The sequence below is a fragment of the Hylobates moloch genome, unplaced genomic scaffold (genome assembly GCF_009828535.3).
Source record: "Hylobates moloch isolate HMO894 unplaced genomic scaffold, HMol_V3 SCAFFOLD_8, whole genome shotgun sequence".
NCBI classification, from domain to species: Eukaryota; Metazoa; Chordata; class Mammalia; order Primates; family Hylobatidae; genus Hylobates; species Hylobates moloch.
The window spans coordinates 9123718-9144772 of NW_026652283.1; the positions used below are offsets into that span (position 1 = coordinate 9123718).

Consider the following 21055-nt stretch of genomic DNA (forward strand, 5'->3'; position numbering starts at 1 on the left):
AATCTTAATTTACTTCTTATCCATTTGGAGTGTCAAATAATGGACAAAGAAATTGTAATTATAAATTAAAGAACAAATTTAGCAAGTAAAAATAAACAAAAATAACACAAAAATGTGTTATTCTTTTGTCATTAAGCAACAAATATATTTCTGATAATTTGTCAAATATTTTCTCCTTGAATTAATAGTTTGTCTTATTTAAAAGGGTATATTGTGGTTTTTTTTAACATTTTATTTTAAATTCAAGAGTACATGTGCAGGTTTGTTACATAGGTAAACTCGTGTAATGGGGGTTTGCTGTAAAGATTATTTCTTCACTCAGGTATTAACCCTAGTATCCATTAGTTATTTTTCCTGATCCTTTCCTTCTTCCCACCCTCCATCCTCCAGTAGGCACTAATCATTAGGGAAATGCAAATTAAAACCACAGTAAGATACCATCTCATAGCAGTCAGAATGGCTATTATTAAAAAGTCAAAAAAATAACAGATGCTGATGAAGTAGTGGAGAAAAGGGATCACTTATACACCATTGATGGGAGTGTAAATTAGTTCAACCATTATGAAAGATAGCATGGTGATTCCTTAAAGACCTAAAACCAGAAATACCATTCGACCCAGCAATCCCATTACTAGTATATACCCAAAGGAATATAAATCTTTCTATCATAAAGACACAAGCATGCATCTGTTCATGGTAGCACTGTTCACAATAGCAAAGACATGCAATCAACCTAAATGCCCATCAATGGTAGACTGGATAAAGAAAATGGGATACACATACACCATGGAATACTATGCAGCTATAAAAAAAGGATGAGATGATGTCCATTGCAGGAACATAGATGAAGCTAGAGGCCATTATCCTTAACAAACTAATGGAGGAACAGAAAACCAAATACCACATGTTCTCACAAATAACTGGGATCTAAATGATGAGAACACATGTACACATAGAGGAGAATGACAGACACTGGGGCCTACTTGAGGGTGGAGGGTGAGAGGAGGGGCAGGATCAGAAAAACTTAATTATGTATACTAGTCTGAATACCTGGGTGATGAAATAATATGTACAATAAACCCCTGTGACGTGATTTTACCCATATAACAAACCTACACATGTAGCCCTGAACCTAAAAGTTAAAAAAAATCAAATTATATTGTTAAATTATCAGCATGATTTATAAACAATATTGTTTTAGGATAAAGAATTTGTTTGGCAATTACAAATTATTAAATTAAATATCAGTATATTAGGGAGGGTAATTCAAATGATATAAATATTTAGGCTATAACAAAAGGCAGCTATATATTATTTACCTCACCTCAAAAAAGGGCATAATTTCCATTCCCTTGACTTTAAGGGTAAATTAAGAGAAATTTGTAAAGCACTCAAAAGAATATTCAATTCAATATGTGGTGGACAGTTGAGAAATTATGTGTTATCTATGTCGTGGGAAAGCAACTTTTAAAAACAAAACATTTCCTCTGAGGTTTTCACAAATAAATGAAACTGTGAACCCTCATATGTACCGTGAAAGGACAATTTGAGGAGCGTCTCTGATTAGCAGCAGATTTATTATTCTTTCCTCATTTCATGTTATACTTAATAAAACAAAACATACCTGTATACACACACATTCACTCACATTGAAGATGCAAGATGAAGAAAGGTACATGACATTGAATGTACAGTCAAAGAAAAGGAGTTCTGCCCAAACATCTCAACTTACGTTTAAAGGTATGGAATTTAATTTTGCTTTTCAGTTGGTGTGAATTAACATAGTAGTTTCCCATATTCTGTTCCATTGTGTTACTGGATTGTTTCAGTATTTGGGTGCTTTTCTTTCTCTGTCTCTGTATCTCTCTCCCCTTCCCTCTCTTTCAATATTAATAATGATTTAAAAATAACAACCACTCGGCCAGGCGCGGTGGCTGACGCTTGTAATCCCAGCACTTTGGGAGGTCGAGGCGGGTGGATCACGAGGTCAGGAGATCGAGACCACGGTGAAACCCCGTCTCTACTAAAAATACAAAAAAATTAGCCGGGCGTGGTGGCGGGCGCCTGTAGTCCCAGCTACTCGGAGAGGCTGAGGCAGGAGAATGGCGTGAACCCAGGAGACAGAGCTTGCAGTGAGCCGAGATTGCGCCACTGCACTCCAGCCTGGGCGACAGAGCGAGACTCCGTCTCAAAAAAAAAAATAAATAAATAAAAAAATAACAACCACTCTTACTATGTAAGAAACACCAGTTGCAGGCACTATACAGAATGTTTTATCTATGTTCCTTCATTTAATCTCACAAATTTCCTATGAGATACTCTCTCTCTCTCTCTCCCATTTATCAATGTGGAACTGACACTTGTAATATTTTGTCTGATATAATTTCTTAAGGACATTCTCTGAGGAAATATGCACACTCAGTTAAAATTAATAATTTCAAATTAGTGAATATTTGATGCCATTCACCACCTTATCATTCATAGAATATGGTGTTTTAATGCTTTTTTTTTTTTTTTTTTTGAAACGGAGTTTCACTATTGTTGCCCAGGGTGGAGTGCAATGGCACGATCTCGGCTCACTGCAACCTCTGCCTCCCAGGTTCAAGCGATTCTCCTGCCTCAGCCTCCTGAGTAGCTGAGATTATAGGTGCCCGCCACCACGCCCAGCTAATTTTTTGTATTTTTAGTAGAGATGGGGTTTTACCATGTTGGCCAGGCTGGTCTTGAACTCCTGACCTCAGGTGATCCGCCCGCCTCAGTCTTCCAAAGTGTTGGGATTACAGGCATGAGCCACCGTGCCCAGCCTTTAATACTAATTTTTAATTCAACTTCTCAAAAACTTTAAAATATGATTTTCACCAAGTTGACTCAAAATAAAGTTTATACACCAGCAATCAACATTTTAATTTGCTACTTCAAGCCTACCCTCCATACATAGTGCGATTCCATCATGCCACCTTAATGTGATTTGGCAAAAGAGATAAGCAGAAATTAAAGACACAAATAATCACAGTTATAGAGACTGTCTGTTCTGTTCTGTTGCTTTCTAAATATTTCTCTTTTAATAACTTCACCCATGAAAATTTTACTTATCTCTTGAGTCTTTCCACAAGTATCATCCATCACTGATTCATCTTAGAGTTACATACGTGCTATGTATAAGAAATTTATTGCTTCTTTCATGTGAATTTTTAGATTCCCATATTTTCAAGTCTTTACTTCCTACACTCAATTTTTATTTCATTTTTGGAAACTAGAGATATTAAACCTGAAAGACTACAACATGTAGTGACTTCTCTGCAGACTTTTTTCCACACTCTGTTCATAATTGTCTCTCTGAAGCAAAAATGTGCAGATTTTCAGCTCCCAGATATTTAAGCAACACATACTAATATTTATGTCTTGTACCTTTAGCTAATATTTATTAAAGCTTGAGGTAAGACATATTTTATGTGAACTACATTGACAATGTGAGCCTTGGGGTTGTGATGTTCATTCATTTAACTTAATTTTGTGATGGCATATTTGTAAATCTTTTCTCATATATTGAAAAATCTTTGTTGCCAGTGATAGTAAGAAATTACATAATTGCTCTATCCCACTATACATATGTAGTAGTTTCAGAATCACTATAGAAATAATATAATAATATAGTTACTTAAAACAGATTAAAATGTTTTGCAGTTTTAAAAAATCCTTAAGATATATTCCATTGAGCATGCATAGTTAAATGTTTTAAAATCACTTTAAGTAATTCCTCTCTCTATAGTGAAGACACTAACAATACCTAGTTAGATTCATTTTCTTCATTTTTTATGGATTTTTTTTCATTTTTATTTAACTTATTTTATAGTAGCATAAAACATTTACATATTTTCAGTCAAACTTATATAATGAGGGGCCAAGTGTGGTGGCTCATGCTATTAATCCCAGTACTTTGGAAGGCCAAGGCAGGATGATTGCTTGAGGCCAGGAGTTCAAGACCTGCCTGGGCAACAAATCAAGACCCCCCCATCTCTACAAACAATAGAGATAAAAAAATTAGTCAGTCATGGTGGCACATGCCTGTAGTCCTAGCTACACAGGGTGCTCAGGCGGGAGGATCTCTGAGCCCAGGAGCTCAAGGTTACAATGAGCTATAATGGTGCCACTGCACTCCAACCTGAGCAACAGAGCGAGACTCTGTCTCAAATAAATAAATAAAAATTTTAAAAGTTTAAAAAATTACTTTCAGAGAAATCCACCTTGCATAAATCCAGCACCCTTCATAAAATTTACCATTTTGTATTTCTATATTTTCAGTGTTTACTTAGCTATTCTCACTCTTTTGTTCTTTCAAATAACTTTATAAAAAATTATTCAGCCTCACTTATCACAAACAACAAAAAATAGAACAACCCGATGTAGCTTTTACATCTAAATTACTTCCTAGTCTATCGTTAAGCTTAGGGAGAATTTATATTTTTGACACATAGTTTTCTTATCCAAGAACATGATCAAATGAATGTTACGCAGTTTTCAATTAGTTTAGTTTTGTTTTGTTTGTATTGGGTTGGGACACTTGTCGAGTTTCTGTCTAGTTTTCTTTCTGTTTGTTTTTTTTGGTTAACTATCCATGAGTAATGAATTTCTTTCATCTATGTTTTCACAGTGGTTACTGGATTATACAGGGTACTGATTTTAGTATGTTATTTTTATTAATGCAGCCACTATTTTTTGTTTCTGGAATTACAGTATTTTTTCAATTGATTCTTTTATTTTACCAAATCTGTACTCATATTACCTTCAAATAATTTTACCTTCTTTTTCTAATATTTCTACCTGTAATTAGAATATTTTTTCTTCATTGAATTATATATTATGTCTTCATATTAAAAAGTAGTGGAGATTTGAGCTATCTTTCTTTTTCTGGACTTAAGCAGAAAAGCTTCTTTCAGTTTTCTCATTGAGTAAGATGTTAGCTTCATTAGACATAAAAATATTATGTTGAACAAGTATCTATTAATTTCTGTTTTTTAACATGAAGGTATGAGATTTTATCAATTTCATTTTTTACATCTATTGAGATGATGATAGATTTTTTCCCTAACTTAATTAATGTAATATTAATATGGATTTCCTACTATTGAATGATCTTTATATTCCTAGAATAAACCAATCATGGTTATAATATATTTTGGTTGCTGATAATGTATTTACCATTTTTGTATAGACATTCATAAGACTGATTTTGGTTTTTTATTTTATTATTTCTGGTTTTGGGTGGTTAAAAGGCTTGTGTTTTAACCATTATAAGTTAAATTAAACCATTTCCTTGTAGGAGAAAACACAGGATACTTACTTTCTCCATTATTCAGCATCTTTTTAAATTTTTTTTTACTTTTATTTTTATTTTATTATTATTTTTTGAGATGGAGTCTCGCTCTGTCACCCAGGCTGGAGTGCAGCGGCGCGATCTCGGCTCACTGCAACCTGTAGTGCTTAGGAGAAATAATAAGTCTGAGCTGAATTTCAACTGCTTTCCACAACTTTTTTTCCTAATGTTTTCTGATAATTATTTTTTAAGTTTTAAAATAAATATATGACTTTTTAAAGACACATGCTTGATTTCTTGGCATTTATTGCTTATCAATATTAATATATCAAAAATTCAAAAATATCTCAGAAATGTGGAGTATTCATTAAATGAATTCTGATAAAATTATTTTAATATGTTTGACAATGTTATGATAAGAGAAAACCTGCAAACTATTTATCTAAAATATCATTCTATAGGGTTCATCATGTGCTTTCTTGACAGGGCTTGACAGCGTCAAATGTGGTTTCTCTATTTTCTCAGGTTTAAAGAGTATTTAGAATCTAAATTTCCGCATTAGTAATTCAATTTATTGACTGAACAATAAGAATAATTTCGGTTACAATAGGGGATTCTTATCAATTATTATGATAGATTTACATAAATTATCTTTGATAAGGACAAAGTGTTTCACAAAGTGTAGATATTCACTTATTCAGTATAACATAATTATTCGTGTAACTTCATAAGTCAGTGCCCAGCAGACCTAAATCCTCTGGATGAGGTTCTCTACTGTCTGTCCAATGATAGCAGTTTCTTGAATAATAATCATTGAACAAGCACTCTTATCTTAAACCTCACAGTGTAAGTATATGAAAAATACAACAGTTCTTAAAAGTTTAGCATGTAATAATAAGATGAAATATTATTCATGACTTACGAAGGATTTTAGGGTTTTTTTTATTAAAACAGCAGGATACCTAAAGCCATATTTAGTTCTGATTCATCCTTAGTAAATAAAAAAGGCTCAAAGGACTGACTTGTAAATGTTATATTAATGATTAATTAGAAAGTGTTTATGTGGATATACATGTATTATCTGTAAATGCATGTGCACGTGCGTGAGTGCGTGTGTCTCTGTAATGGTTGGAAAATTATTCAGCATATAGAGTAAAATTCTTTCTACAAGTTAACAATGTTAAATATTAGCAATTTCTTAGGATTTGATATGACACGTATCATAGCTTCTGACCATCCAGAGTGTTATCATTATTAAATAAATGTATATATTTTTCTATTTACTTAGCCTTCATGCTTTTGATTGCCTAATATCTTTTGAAACCCAAAACTAATATTTTATACAATCCTATTATTACAATTGCTATTATATTACTTCCTGGAAACATACTTTTCTAAACTAAGTCATGTGATTAATGTCTCAGATTATTCAGTGATGTTGCACTGGTATAAAATCTTACTGGGAATATCTGGAACCGTGAATGGTATTCTCGCTTTGACTTTGATCTCCTTGATCCTGTTGGGTAAGTTTAGAAGATCTTAATTAAATAAAAATATGAAAAATGTTTACTTGTCTCTTATAAATCTTTTTATAATTATTCATTCATTCTTCACTACATTAACCAAGATTGAATTAGAAGCTACTGCATGTAAAGCTCTATTAGTACACTCCACAGTGCTATATTTAATATGCAGTCAAATCAGGTAAGTATCTTGTCCTCAAGTGGCATACAGTCTAATACGGAGAAAGGAGTGTATGTGTAGAGTGTGTGTGTGGGTGTGTGTGTGTGTATGTGTGGTATTTGAAACCATTTTTCTGTGTTTCTTGGATACTTTAATAGATAAAATTTTACTGTTTTGCTGAAATATTTTAATACATTTATCTAAGGTTGCATTTAGTTTGCTTTTCCTTTTGCCCAACAAATATTCACTGAACAACTACAACACTCCAAATATTACAAATTCCCCAAAATTTTTAAGAAAAGAATAGTCAGGGTGAGGAATGTGATATTCTAGTGGGAGAAGCACGTATTAAGTAATTATGGTACAATGTGCTGAATACGGTATTGGAGGCTGCAGCAAAACATTAAGAAAGGATGAAAAGAGCCCATATACTTCCCAGAGCAGAAACTTGGCTTTATTTACTATTGTATTACCAGTTCGTAGGAATGCCTGGCATAGAATAGATTCTCACCAAATATGTGTTGTATAAATGAATTGATTGTATAATATTTTGAATTCTTTCCATCAGTAGACATGAAAATTTTAAAAAGATCCTAGTGACCGCTTCAATTATTTCTTGTTCCAATCATCAGAATCATTCCATTGAATGTGTCTCTGAGACATTCCATAGAGAAGATATTTACCTAACCTTAAAATAGTCCTGTATTCAAGTTTCTCAGGGAGTATTGCTAAAATGCCAAAAAGGAAGTTATTCAAATACCACTGAGTATGAGGATATTGGAGACCTAAAAGTGAATAATGGCACAAGAAGAAATATAAGTAATAAGGACCTTTGTGTTTCGAGATCTGCAGACCAGACAGGTATGTCTCAAGGCTTTGGCTTATCCTGGTTTTAATCTTTTGGACTCTCTAAATGTGAAGTATTTTCGAACAGGTATGCAATAGATTAAACTAACAAGTAAAGGTTTGGTGTAAGTCTACTTTTCATTCAAAACTCGATTTAGATATCTTTAAACTTGTTGCAGTGGGAGAAAATTGTAAAACAACATAAGAAATAGGCTCTGCCCTCCAGGAATTTAAAATGCAGTTGATACATATAAATATGGAAAGTTAGTTGTTACTAAAAAGCAGTATGTAAATAGCCATCCTTGTTTGTCACTTATTTATTCTTCTTTTTCTGAAATACAGACTGGATAAAAGTCAATATTTTAAAAATTATTCATTACGATTTTAAGCTTAGACTTTTAAGCTTAGAAATTCCAGTCATACAGAATTTTGAAAACATTACCTTCTATTTTTAAATGTTTAACTTTTTTTTTTTTTTTTTTTTTTGAGCAACAAGGCTGTTTATTTCACCTGGGTGCAGGCGGGCTGAGTCTGAAAAGAGAGTCAGCGAAGGGGAGACAGGATGGGGCCATTTTATAGGATTTGGGTAGGCAAAGGAAAATTACAGTCAAAGTGGGTAGTTCTCTGGCGGGCAGGAGTGGGGGGACACAAGGTGCTCAGTGGGGGCGCTTTTTGAACCAGGATGAGCCAGGAGAAGGAATTTCACATGGTAATGTCATCAGTTAAGGCAAGGACCGGCCATTTTCACTTCTTTTGTGGTTGAATGTCATCAGTTAAGGCAGGAACAGGCCATTTTCACTTCTTTTGTGATTCTTCAGTTACTTCAGGCCATCTGGGCGTGTACGTGCAGGTCACAGGGGATGCGATGGCTTAGCTTGGGCTCAGAGGCCTGACATTCCTGCCTTCTTATAGTAATAAGAAAAATAACATAAAATAGTATTGAAGTGTTGGGGCAGCGAAAAAAAAATTTTTTTCGGGGGGTAGCATGGAGAGATAATGGGCAATGTTTCTCAGGGCTTCTTCGAGCGGGATTAGGGGCGGAGTGGGAACCTAGAGTGGGAGAGGTCAAGTTGAAGGAGGATTTTGTGGTCGGGGTGATATTGTGGGGTTCTTAGAAGGAGCATTTGTTGTATAGAATGATTGGTGCTGGCCTGGATACGATTTTGTATGAATTGAGAAACTAAACGGCAGATACAAGGTCCGAATAAAAGAAGGAGAAAAATAGGTATTAAAGAACTAAGGATTGGGAGGACCCAGTACATCCAATTAGAGAATGCCCAAGGGCGTTCAGCGTAATTACTTGCTTGGTTGGCAAGTTTTTGGACCCTATCCTTGAGTTTTCTTATGTTGTCATACACCAGGCCAGATTGATTTAGGTAGAAACAACACTCTTCATTTAAGGATATACAGAGTCCTCCTTTTTCAGCAGTGAGTAAGTCAAGGCCTCAGCGGTTTTGGATGATAAATGCAGCCAAAGAGTCAACTTGGGCCTGGAGGACTGATAAAGTTTGTGATATGTCTGTGATGCTAGCAGAGAAGTCATTAGAGAGGCTACGGAAGGTCGGAAGGTCGTGACAGAGGTTGAAATGCCTGCTATTCCAGTACTGAGAGCAATAGTGGAGGCAGAAAGTCCTAAACCAACAAGCAAGGGAATTAGTGGATTAAGTCTTTTTTTGTCGTGTTGGTGTCATGAGGGGAACAGGGAACTCTTCAGTCCTATTTGCAAATTGAATTTTGGGAGTAAGGAAAACTAGTGTGCATGTGCCTGTCCAATTAGCAGGTAGACACATGTAGGTAGAGGATCCACAGAGGAAGAAGAGACCTTGTATGAGGCAAAACTGGAGATGCAAAGTAAAAAGATAAGAAGGAGTGCTGAAAGAGGTGTCTTGTACCCAGACTCCTAGGGATCCAGCTGGGGTGGCAGCCATCAGAGGTTGTAATGGAGACTGATGGGGTAAATGCATAGAGGGGGAGGTTCGATTTTCATGGTGTATGAGAAAATGTTGAGTGTCTACTAGCAAACTTTCAGTGTTATTTTTGGGGCTGGGTATAAATAAACAAGAAGAGGGCCTGAGAGGAGAGTCTGACTAGCAAGGGGAAGGTAGCCAAGGATGGAATGAGATACAGGGTAAGTGTCTTCCTAAGCAATAATTACTGCTAATGTTTTTAAGTTTGCCAGTATTGATAGAGGGCTTATCTGTAATACAGAGCTGGAAGGCTCCAATTGTTTCAGCGACGTGTGTAGTTGGGCTTTGGAGATGAAGAGTAAAGGAACATCGAGAAGGTGAAAGATTACCTAGGGGAATTCCGGTGGGTCTTTGCCGAGAGATACATAAAGGAGTGGCCACAGGAATAGTAGTTTGTGTTGGGAGAGGTCCAAATATGGGGGGAGTAGAGTTGATATAAGGAGAAAGGTTTTTTAAGTAAGTGCGGAGGAGGGCGGCAGCTTGCTGATGTGAAATGTCTGGGGAGGTCTTGCTGGACCTGTCTAGAAAGTAAACGAGTTCATCAGGAGGGTAAAGGTGAGGGCTATTAAAGGAAATTCGGAGGTGTAGGGAGACAGGAGATGCTGCCCAGTCTACATGTAAGGCGGGGACAGCTGTGTAGGTGCTGGAAGAAAGGGAAATGCAAAGCCAGCAGTTGTTCGCTAAGGAGAGATTAGAAACGGCTAGGAGAGAATGAGTAAGGTTGGTAGTGTGGTGGAGATAGCTGGGGAGAGGTAGAGAGTGACATAAGAATGGGAATGATCCCTTCATTCTATTAGGTCTGTTCGTCCTTACCCTACTTTTTGCAACAGGGCTTTACGAAGTTACCCCCACTACTTGGACCGAGCCCCCAAAACTAGTCATCCCTACTATCTTCTGTCTAGTCATACTCCTATTCACCATTCTCAGTTACTTATAAATGCCCTACTCTTGTTTCCACTGCTGGTTTACACTGTTTCTCCAAGCTATCACAGCTGATATCTCTTGGCGCTATCCCCAAACAGACAGTCTTAACTCCCTCTTAGAGAGGATAGATGATCTTTGCTGGCAGGGCACCCTCCAATACTTTCACCCTGATGAAGTTCTATTCTTTACCTTTAAGTTTAACTTTTTAATACTTAACTGAAAATTTTGACATTTATTTTATTGTATGAGATGATATATTATGACTTTCCAGATAAATGTATAATTATTATAAAAGGATTTTTTTCTAATCTACTAGTTCACATTGCCTCCTTTATCATAGGTGAAAATTTTATATATTTTATGTTCTACTTATTGACACTCTCTTCATTTGGCTTATCTGTCTGTTTTACAGGTGTATGTCCCAAACCAATAGATATTGTAGCTTTACCTCATATTTTATTGTCTCCCCATCTGTAATGTCTGTCATTGTGTTGGGTATCATTGCAATGACACCTTAGAAAAGTTAAGGCAGCTTTGGTAGGTAAACATGGAATCATGTACATGTCATTAGACATTAATTAAAGTAGGTATAAATACTGTATATTGAGCTATAATATATTTATTTCCTATTCCTTTTTTTAACTGTGGTACAATTCAAAAAGTTGAACCTTTAAAAGTAAACAATTTCATGATGTTTAGAACCTTCAAACATTGTGAACTACCATGTTTATCTGGTTGAAAAACTTTTCCCAAAAATAAATCCCTTACATACCCAACAAGCAAATCACTCTCCGTTCTCCCTCCCCTTAGCCTCTGACAACTACAAATCTACTTTCAGTCTATATGGATTTACCTATTCTGGATTTTCTTGGAATAGAATCACACAATATTTGGCCTTGGGCTTCCTTCACTTAGCATAATGTTTTTAAAGTTCATCCACATTTTATTCCTTTTTATGGGTGAATAATAGTCCATTGTGTGTGTATATCTATAAATATAGATACATATATATTTATATGTATCTCTATATCTATAAATACATATATATTTGTATGTATCTCTATATCTATAATAAATATATATTTATATGTATCTCTGTATCTATAAATATTTGTAGTTTTATGTATATCTGTAAATATAGATATGCACAATGTTTGTGTGTGCAGAGCTTAAAGGTCAGCCAAAGGTGAGATCTTAGGACATTTTCAGGTAATTTCTGAGCATGCATCCAGCCCAGGGCTTGTGCCTGGCCATCCAGATTTTCAGGATTATGTGGGAGCTTTTCAAAGTCCTTATTCCTGAAACAGCTCATTCCCCAGCTTTTCCTCTCAAGCTTTTCAGTTAGTCCTATTGTTTGTTCTAACTGTTATACCTTGCCTCATGTGACAAAAGCTAACACATTCAACTTAATTTTTACAAACATCCTTTGGTAGCCTCATGGCAGATATCTAAGTCTTCTTTACTAGCAGTGATATATACTGCTAAAACAATTCAAGAGTCCATAGATGCTCTGGATTTCATCGAAACTCATGAAAAACAAACTCAGTTACATGTTGTCTGCTAATTCTACACATAACACCTCACCTGACTTGAATAAAAATTACTACTGATAGCAAGGCCACCTCTTTGCTAGGCCAAACGAACCACCTACAGCCAGGCCCCTGCTTCAGGGTGAGCCCTGAGAACAAGAGAGTTTATATTGGATCCCAAAAGACAAGTGGGTCCCAGGTTGGATAATCTCCAGTAAATTGGTAAAACAATTACAATACTTACTAGGGTTAGATGACAACATTGCCAGTCTACTCCTTAGCTTCTGGAGGCAATCTTTCCTTCTGCACCTCCCTCTGTATCCATGAGTGGCAGGATCCCGCTCTCACATAGGGATATGGTGGGCATGAAAGCAGGCCTCTTCTAGTAGACATTTGCTCTTTTACCATATTAATTGAGGTTGAGTCTTCAAAACATAAACAACTTTGACCAGCTCTGACCGACTCTTAGACATGAATGCCCAAATTCCTCTTATTCCAGGAAGCACTCATAAGTTAAAGTGATTTTTCTGGGGGGTGAATAGCTTTGAGGAAGGGTAAATTAAAGGGGCAATTCCCTGCTCAAATATTAAAATTGGCCCCATTTTGCTAAAAGATGCTTTCATCCTGGTTGTCCCCCAAGACTATTCCTTTGCTCATCCTTGAAATGGACCTTCTCAGTCAGCACGTGATCTCATGGAAAGCTTTTACACTATTGGCGGGCACCACGTAGTGGAAAACAGTTAATCTTCCCCGCCAGTGTGAGTGGTAAATACTCCAAGATAACAAGCAAGGCAAAGAATTGCAGGATTGTGGTCTGTTATAGCTGACTTTGTCAAAGGAATTCTATTCTTTACCATGTTGCCTTTTAACTTCCTGGTATGGGGTATGTTTAAAGCCACTACTAGAGAATGAAGGCTAACTATAGACTACAGGGAGTTAAGAAAAATTATTCCTTTTATTAGAGCACATCTACTGCATAATTGCTTTAATGAATGACCTTCAAAACATGGGTAAATAGTTTGGGTACAGACTTAGCTAACATGTTTTATTTAGTAAAAATTTTTCAGGAGAATCAATCACAATTTGCCTTCACATTTACTTGGTTGCTGCTATGAACTGAATTGTGCCCTCCCCCTAATTTATATATTAAAACTTTAATCCCCAATGTGATGGGATTTGGAGACGGGGTCTTTAGAAAGTAATTAGATTTAGATGAGGCCATGTGGCTGTGCCTTACTCGGTTTGGGGTGCCGCAGCAAATTACCATAAACTAGGTTGCTTATAAACAACAGATATTTATTCCTCACAGTTCTAAAGACTGGAAGACTGAGATCATGGTGCCAGCGTGATTGGGTTCTGGTGAGGGCCCCCTTCTCTGTTGCAGACTGCCAGCTTCTCATTGTAATCTCTCACGGCAGATAGCAGAATGACTCAAGTTATCTCAGGACTCTTACGATTACTAATCCCATTCTGATATCTGTTCTTAGCTCCCAAATGCCCACCTCCTAATACCATCATATTGGGAGGCAGGATTTCAGCATATGAATTTTGGGGTATGCAAATATTCCGTTCATACAGTTTTACCTCTGAATTCCCAAAATTCATGTCATTCTAACATGTCAAATGGAAAAGACAACACACCAAAAGAGAAAGATATCAGATAGGAGTATTATATTCAGAACATAGAAAGAATACTTATAACTCAAAAACACAACCCAGTTAAAAATGAGCATGTAAAAGTGAATAGACATTTCTCCAAAAAACACTATACAAAAGGCCAATAAGCACTTGAAGAGATGTTTAATATGATCATTCATTAGGGAAATGTGAAATCAAAAGCAGGGTGGAAAGCCACTGCACACCCTCCAGGATGGCTATAATCACACAAAAAGAGCAAGTGTTGGTGAGGATGTGGAGAAATTGCTCACATATTGCTGGTAGAAATGTAAAATTTTATAGTACTGTGGAAAACAGTTTGATAGTTCTTCAAATTATCACATGACCCAACATTCAACTTTTAGGTATATATTTAATAAAATGGAAGACATATGTCCTTACAAAAATTTGTACATGAGTGTTCATAGTAACAATATTCTTAATAGCCAAAGAATGGAAGCAGCTCAGATGTCCATCAGCTGACGAAGAGATAAACAAAATGCACTACATACATGTTATGAAATATTCTTACAACCATGAAATAGAATGTAGTACTGATACGTGCTACAACTTTTATGAACCTTGAAAACATTGTGCTGAATGAATGAAAAAGCCAGATACAAAAGGCCACATATTGTATGATTCCATTTGTATGAAAGGTCCATCATAGTTAAATCCATAGTGACATAAAGCAGGCTAGTGGTTGCCAGGGCTGGGGGAGTAGAAGATGAATAGTGACTACTTAGTGTTTATATGTAATGAAAATGCTCCAGAATGAGATAAGTGATAGTTGTACAACATTGTGGGTGTATTAAAAACCACTGCATTTGCACTTTAAAATGGCTAAAATGGTGAATTTTATGTTACGTGAAGAAAAATAATCACAATAAAAAATAAATAAGAAGAGACAGATTGTAATGGGCCGTAAGTTAAAATAGTTATATTGGCCTTTACGTATATTTTTATATATATCTCACTTTTTCTCAATACTATGCCAAAAATCTCAATATTTTCCATCTAATTTAATTTACCTTAATATTAAGTTAGGAAAATCAAAGAACTTCATAATATTGCAGTTATTAAGAGGTTGAAAATAAAGAAGTTGAAAATAAATTGTTATTCTTGACATAATCATTTAATTATTAATTAATATTAAGAGGGAGAAAGGGATACACACACAAAACTACAAGGAGAATGATTTTAAAACTTTGTGTGGTTTTTACTTGCATTTCCTCTAATGATCAGTGATCTTAACCACGATGAGGTACTAACTCACACCAGTCAGAATGGCTATTATTAAAAAGTCAAAAAATAACATGCTGGCGAGGGTGTGGAGAAAAAGGAATGCTTATACACTGGTGGTGGAAGCGTAAATTTGTTCACATTATGGGAGACTGTGTGGCAATTCCTCAAAGACCTAAAGACAGAAATACCATTCGACCCCGCAATCCCATTACTGGGTATATACCCAAAGGATCGTAAATCATTTTATTATAAAGACACATGCATGTGTATGTTCATTGCAGCACTATTCACTATAGAAAAACATGGAATCAACCTAAATGTACATCAATAGTAGACTGGATAAAGAAAATGTGGTACATATATACCATGGAATACTATGAAGCCATAAAAATAAATGAGATCATGTTCTTTGCAGAAACATGGATGGAGCTGGAGGCTATTATCCTTAGCAAACTAATGCAGGAACAGAAAGCCAAACCTTGCATATTCTCACTTATAAGTGGGAGCTAAATGATGACAACACTTGGACACATATAGGGAAAAAACACACACTGGGGCCTAATTGAGGGTGGAGGGTGGGAGGAGGGAGAGGATCAGAACAAATAACTAGTGGGTACTGAGTGCTACTTGGATGTTGAAATAATCTGTACATCAAACCCCCATGACACAAATTTACCTATGTAACAAACCTGCACGTATACCCCTGAACTTAAAATAAAAGTTAAAAAAAACCTTTGTGTGGATAAATTCTAAGTGATACAAATTATATTTTATCTAATCTCTCAAATAGCTATTTTATTTTGTTCATGCTATTTTAGTCAATATAATAGATCTTGCATCAAAAATCCCATTATGTCTAGGTTTTGCTTCATCTCATTAAATTAATTGTCTTAATTCCCAAGGACCATCATTTGTGTTTTGGCCATCTTTTGTGTCTGGACAATTTGCTATGAGTGATTTCATTGTAGCTCAACTCTTATTTATACAACATATAAGTATTGTTCTTATGGCCAATTTTCAGAGATGCATATGTAATTTAATTTCATTTTGTTTTCTACATTTCTCTGTAGTACTATGCCAATCAGAATGGCTCAAATACCAAGGGAAGTGTTATTGGTTCTCTAATGAGATGAAAAGTTGGAGTGACAGTTATGTGTATTGTTTGGAAAGAAAATCTCATCTGCTAATCATACATGACCAACTTGAAATGGTAATTGGTCTAGTATCAGGGTTATGGCATCTTTGCAGTAAAAAATGGCTTTCCTCAAATATCTTTCCATCTTTGCATTAAATCATCATTTATCTTGATTATGGAGTTTTGGGCACCCTCTTAAATTTTGTATTCCAAGCGAGTGTCTCACTTCTCATGCTAGATCTGGCCCAAGTTCATATATTCAACTTGCAATTGTGTGTGTGTGTGTAACATATATATGATATAATGTGTGTATAAGTAAGATATGAGTTGATTACCATAAGAATCCCCATGCAGAGTGCTTTTTTGCAATAACATTTAAAATATTCAGTGTGTCTGAATTGCTAAAATATTTTGTTCATTTAGTCCCTCATTGTCCACATTTTAGGCTTTTATACAGAAAAACCTAAGACAATCAAACTATGTATGGACTGGGCTTAACTTTACCTCCTTGAAAATGACATGGACTTGGGTGGATGGTTCTCCAATAGATTCAAAGATGTGAGTCTTTCTTAAAAAGCAATCTGATTTATTGTTTATTGTAGAGTATGTCTCCTCCAGGTTCACCAAATTCAACTCTGAAATAGTTACTGGTACTACAGAATTCAAAAGAATGAAAATTAATTTAGTATTTACAGGAGTAATGATGGATATTTTGATTTGATTTTTAAAGAAAAAGTATTTGAAAATGGTGGTTTATGATTATAAAATTTCTCACACTTTATATAGAAAAGTAGATTGAATCAATGCAGTCTCCTATTTTTAAAGGTCTCAATGTTTTCTTTAGCCATCTTCAGCAATAAAATAAAACCAGTGTGCATTTTTGTGTTATGTGATTATCATAGTGTCAAAATACAAATGATATATACAACATAGAACAAGATTCTCCATAAGTCTCTGAACAAATGCATGGAATTATTGATTTTAAAAGTTCTGTCAACATTTTTGTGTGCATTATTTTATAATAAAATATTTAATTAAAAATACAAACAGTAAAACAGGTAAATTCAAAATCCTATTCCTATGTTAGTAGGCAAGATAATGGTCACCAAAGATGTTCACATTCTAATTCCAAAATGCTGTAAATGTGTTATTTTATATGGCAAAAGAGCCTTTGCAGGTATGATTAAATAAGGAATCTTGAGATAGGGATATTATGCTGGATTATCTGGGTGGTCCCAATTAAATCACAAGAAAATCCCGGTTAAATCCTTAGAGGAGGGAGGAAGCAGAATTAGAGTCATATTGGGAGATATGAAGTGGAACACAGAGATTCATATGATGTGAAAGCACGTCTGTGTGTGAGCCAAGGCACCCAGATGGCCTCAGATTCCTCCCTAGTACATCGAGAAGGTGACTCTGCAGATGTTTTGATCTTAGCCCTATAGGGCAGTCTTGGGCTTCTGATACTCATAAGTGTAAGATAATAAATTCGCCTTGTTTTAGGCCACTAAGTTTGCGGTAATTTGTCATTGTAGTGATAGAAAAATAGTACATTATACTAACTAACTTAATGGTGTTATTGTATTATTTTCCCCTTATTTCTATTTCATCATTAAATATTACATATTTTCTATCCGACTGCACTAAATCAATATAAAAAGTGAATAAAAAACGTTATTTGGAATGAACTATAAAATTATGGATGTGTGTCATCTGAGAGCAGAGTTGTGTCACTGAACGTCATGAAGTTGCCAAACTTGGTTTTGTCTTCATTCCAAATCCATTCATCACTACCCTTTAGGGTTGAGTTTTAACTCTAGATCATGCTTGGAGTTTTTTGTCCATAATATGTTCAATACAAAATTTGAATCTAAACTTGGACAAGGTGTATTTTCTAATATGAAAATTCAGTGCTTACTTGCCTTTATAAATTTGGAAGCTTTGAAGATCATGTTCACCTTTTCCAAGATTCTTTCTTGAACTTTTTCCACAGGTCAAACAAATTTATCAGAATATATCACTAACACTACATTATTTTATTATTTTATATATAAATGTGTTAATATTTTTAATATGTTACATTATAAGTAAATAATGCAATAAGTATGCAATTTATTATTTAGGTCATGCACAGGTCGCTTTGTGTATTGAGTTCTTTACAAACATCAATTCATATAACTGCTAAACAATATCATGAAGTATTATTATCATTCTTATACAATTAGATATAAGAAGGCAAGAGAGGTTGTTAAGTGAGGTGTCCAAATGGAGTTAATCTTATTTTAATCTAATTGAACTACATGGGGCAAGAGAAGGAATACTAGAATGGGAATGTTGAGGGAAATTTATTCTTACCTCTGTTAGTTGCAGACTCTGTGGCAACTCTTGACCAACCACAGCTAATAAGGCTAAGTTACAGTTATTGTAATCGTTAGTGAATCCAAGTATGTAAAAATGCTCTGAAATTTTTAATAACTTTTTTACTTAAAAGATGATATTAGCAGAAGACAAAATGGATGTCTTCAGCAACAATGATTAACAAAGTATTTATTCTCTCTTCCCTAGATTCTTTATAAAGGGACCAGCTAAAGAAAACAGCTGTGCTGCCATTAAGGAAAGCAAAATTTACTCTGAAACCTGCAGCAGTGTTTTCAAATGGATTTGTCAGTATTAGAGTTTGACAAAATTCACAGTGAAATAATCAATGATCACTATTTTTGGCCTATTCGTTTCTAATATTAATTTCCAGGTGTAAGATTTTAAAGTGCAATTAAATGCCAAAATCTCTTCTCTCTTCTCCCTCCGTCATCGACACTGGTCTAGCCTCAGAGTAACCCCTGTTAACAAACTAAAATGTACCCTTCAAAATTTTTACATGATAGTATAAACCAATGTGACTTCATGTGATCATATCCAGGATTTTTATTCATCGCTTATTTTATGCCAAATGTGATCGAATTGTGCCTGTTTTTCTGTATCTTGAGTTTTAAATTCTTAATAATGTCCTAAGCAAAATTTCTTATATTTCTAATGGTTGAATTATAATGTGGGTTTATACATTTTTTACCCTTTTGTCAAAGAGAATTAACTTTGTTTCCAGGCTTTTGCTACTCTTCACTCAGCTACAATAAACATCCTGAATGTTTTCTTAAATAGTAGCACCTTTATTTCTATGATGGAAGCACTAAAAGTAGAATTTCTATGTAAAAGTGTTAAATGTGTTGTTTTATATTTTATACAATTTTTATATGTTGCACTTTTCTTTCCAAATTTAGAAGCTTTCAAACTTATAAGAAGTTATTAGGTGCAGAAAAAGAATATACTTATTTCCTTGAGCAGTGGTTTGTAATTCTCCTTGAAGAGGTCCTTCACATCCCTTGTAAGTTGGATTCCTAGGTATTTTATTCTCTTTGTAGCGATTGTGAATGGGAGTTCACTCATGATTTGGCTCTCTGTCTGTTATTGGTGTATAGGAATGCTTGTGATTTTTGCACACTGATTTTTTACCCTGAGACTTTGCTGAAGTTGCTTATCAGCTTAAGGAGATTTTGGGCTGAGATGATAGTGTTTTCTAAATATACAATCATGTCATCTGCAAACAGGGACAATTTGACTTACTCTCTTACTATTTGAATATCCTTTATTGCTTTCTCTTGCCTGATTGCCCTGGCCAGAACTTCCAGTACTTAGTTGAATAGGAGTGATGAGAGAGGGTATCCTTGTCTTGTGTCGGTTTTCAAATGGAATGCTTCCAGTTTTTGCCCATTCAGTAAGATATTGGCTGTGGGCTTGTCATACATAGCTCTTATTATTTTGAGATACGTTCCATCAATATCTAGTTTATTGAGAGTTTTTAGCGTTAAGTGGTGTTGAATTTTGTCAAGGGCCTTTTCTGCATCTATTGAGATAATCATGTGGTTTTTGTCATTGGTTCTGTTTATGTGATGGATTACATTTATTGATTTGCATGTTGAACCAACCTTGCATCCGAGGGATGAAGCTGTCTTGATTATGATGGATAAGCTTTCTGATGTGCTGCTGGATTCAGTTTGACCGTATTTTATTGAAGATTTTCACTTCGATGTTCTTCAGGGATGTTGGCCTGAAATTTCCTTTTTTGTTGTGTCTCTGCCAGGCTTTGGTATCAGGATGATGCTGGCCTCATAAAATGAGTTAGGGAGGATTCCCTCTTTTTCTATTGTTTGGAATAGTTTCAGAAGGAATAGTACCAGCTCCTCTTTGTACCTCTGATAGAATTCGGCTGTGAATCCATCTGGTCCTGGGCTTTTTTCAGTTGTTAGGCTATTAATTACTGCCTCAATTTCAGAACTTGTTATTGGTCTATTCAGGGATTTGACTTCTTCCTAGTTTAGTCTTGGGAGGGTGTATGTGTCTAGGAATTTATCCATTTCTTCTAGATTTTCTAGTTTATTTGCATAGAGGTGTTTATAGCATTCTCTGATGGTAGTTTGTATTACTGTGGGATCAGTGGTGGTACCCCCTTTATCATTTTTTATTGCATCCATTTGATTCTTCTCTCTTTTCTTCTTTAATAGTCTTGCTAGCGGTCTATCTATTTTGTTGATCTTTTCAAAAACCAGCTGCTGGATTCATTGATTTTTTGAAGGGTTTTTCGTGTTTCCATCTCCTTCAGTTCTGTTCTAATCTTAGTTATTTCTTGTCTTCTGCTAGCTTTTGAATTTGTTTGCTCTCGCTTCTCTAGTTCTTTTAATTGTGATGTTAGGGTGTCAATTTT

At 35.0% G+C, this 21055-nt stretch overlaps 1 protein-coding gene across 2 annotated transcripts; it reads left to right on the forward strand.

Moving 5' to 3' along the window:
• The first annotated feature begins 1655 nt into the window (after positions 1-1655).
• On the forward strand, positions 1656-19452 carry KLRF1 (killer cell lectin like receptor F1). Of its 2 annotated transcripts, XM_032159013.2 has the most exons (6): positions 1656-1740; positions 6739-6837; positions 7709-7858; positions 16235-16374; positions 16745-16857; positions 18865-19452. In XM_032159013.2, the coding sequence occupies exons 1-6, from the start codon at positions 1656-1658 to the stop codon at positions 18971-18973; spliced, it is 696 nt and encodes a 231-aa protein (XP_032014904.1). In that variant the 3' UTR covers positions 18974-19452. The 2 variants fall into 2 exon arrangements, with proteins under 2 accessions (XP_032014904.1, XP_032014906.1); XM_032159015.2 differs by lacking the exon at positions 7709-7858.
• The last annotated feature ends 1603 nt before the right edge of the window (positions 19453-21055 follow it).

Bases quoted from the DNA above. Each gene is read 5' to 3' on its own strand.
- KLRF1 (XM_032159013.2), top strand. From the start codon at position 1,656: ATGCAAGATGAAGAAAGGTACATGACATTGAATGTACAGTCAAAGAAA. The intron at 7,859-16,234 runs GTATGTCTCAAG...ATTTCTCTGTAG, and splicing joins GAGATCTGCAGACCAGACAG to TACTATGCCAATCAGAATGG. The intron at 16,858-18,864 runs GTGAGTCTTTCT...TCTCTTCCCTAG, and splicing joins TCTCCAATAGATTCAAAGAT to ATTCTTTATAAAGGGACCAG.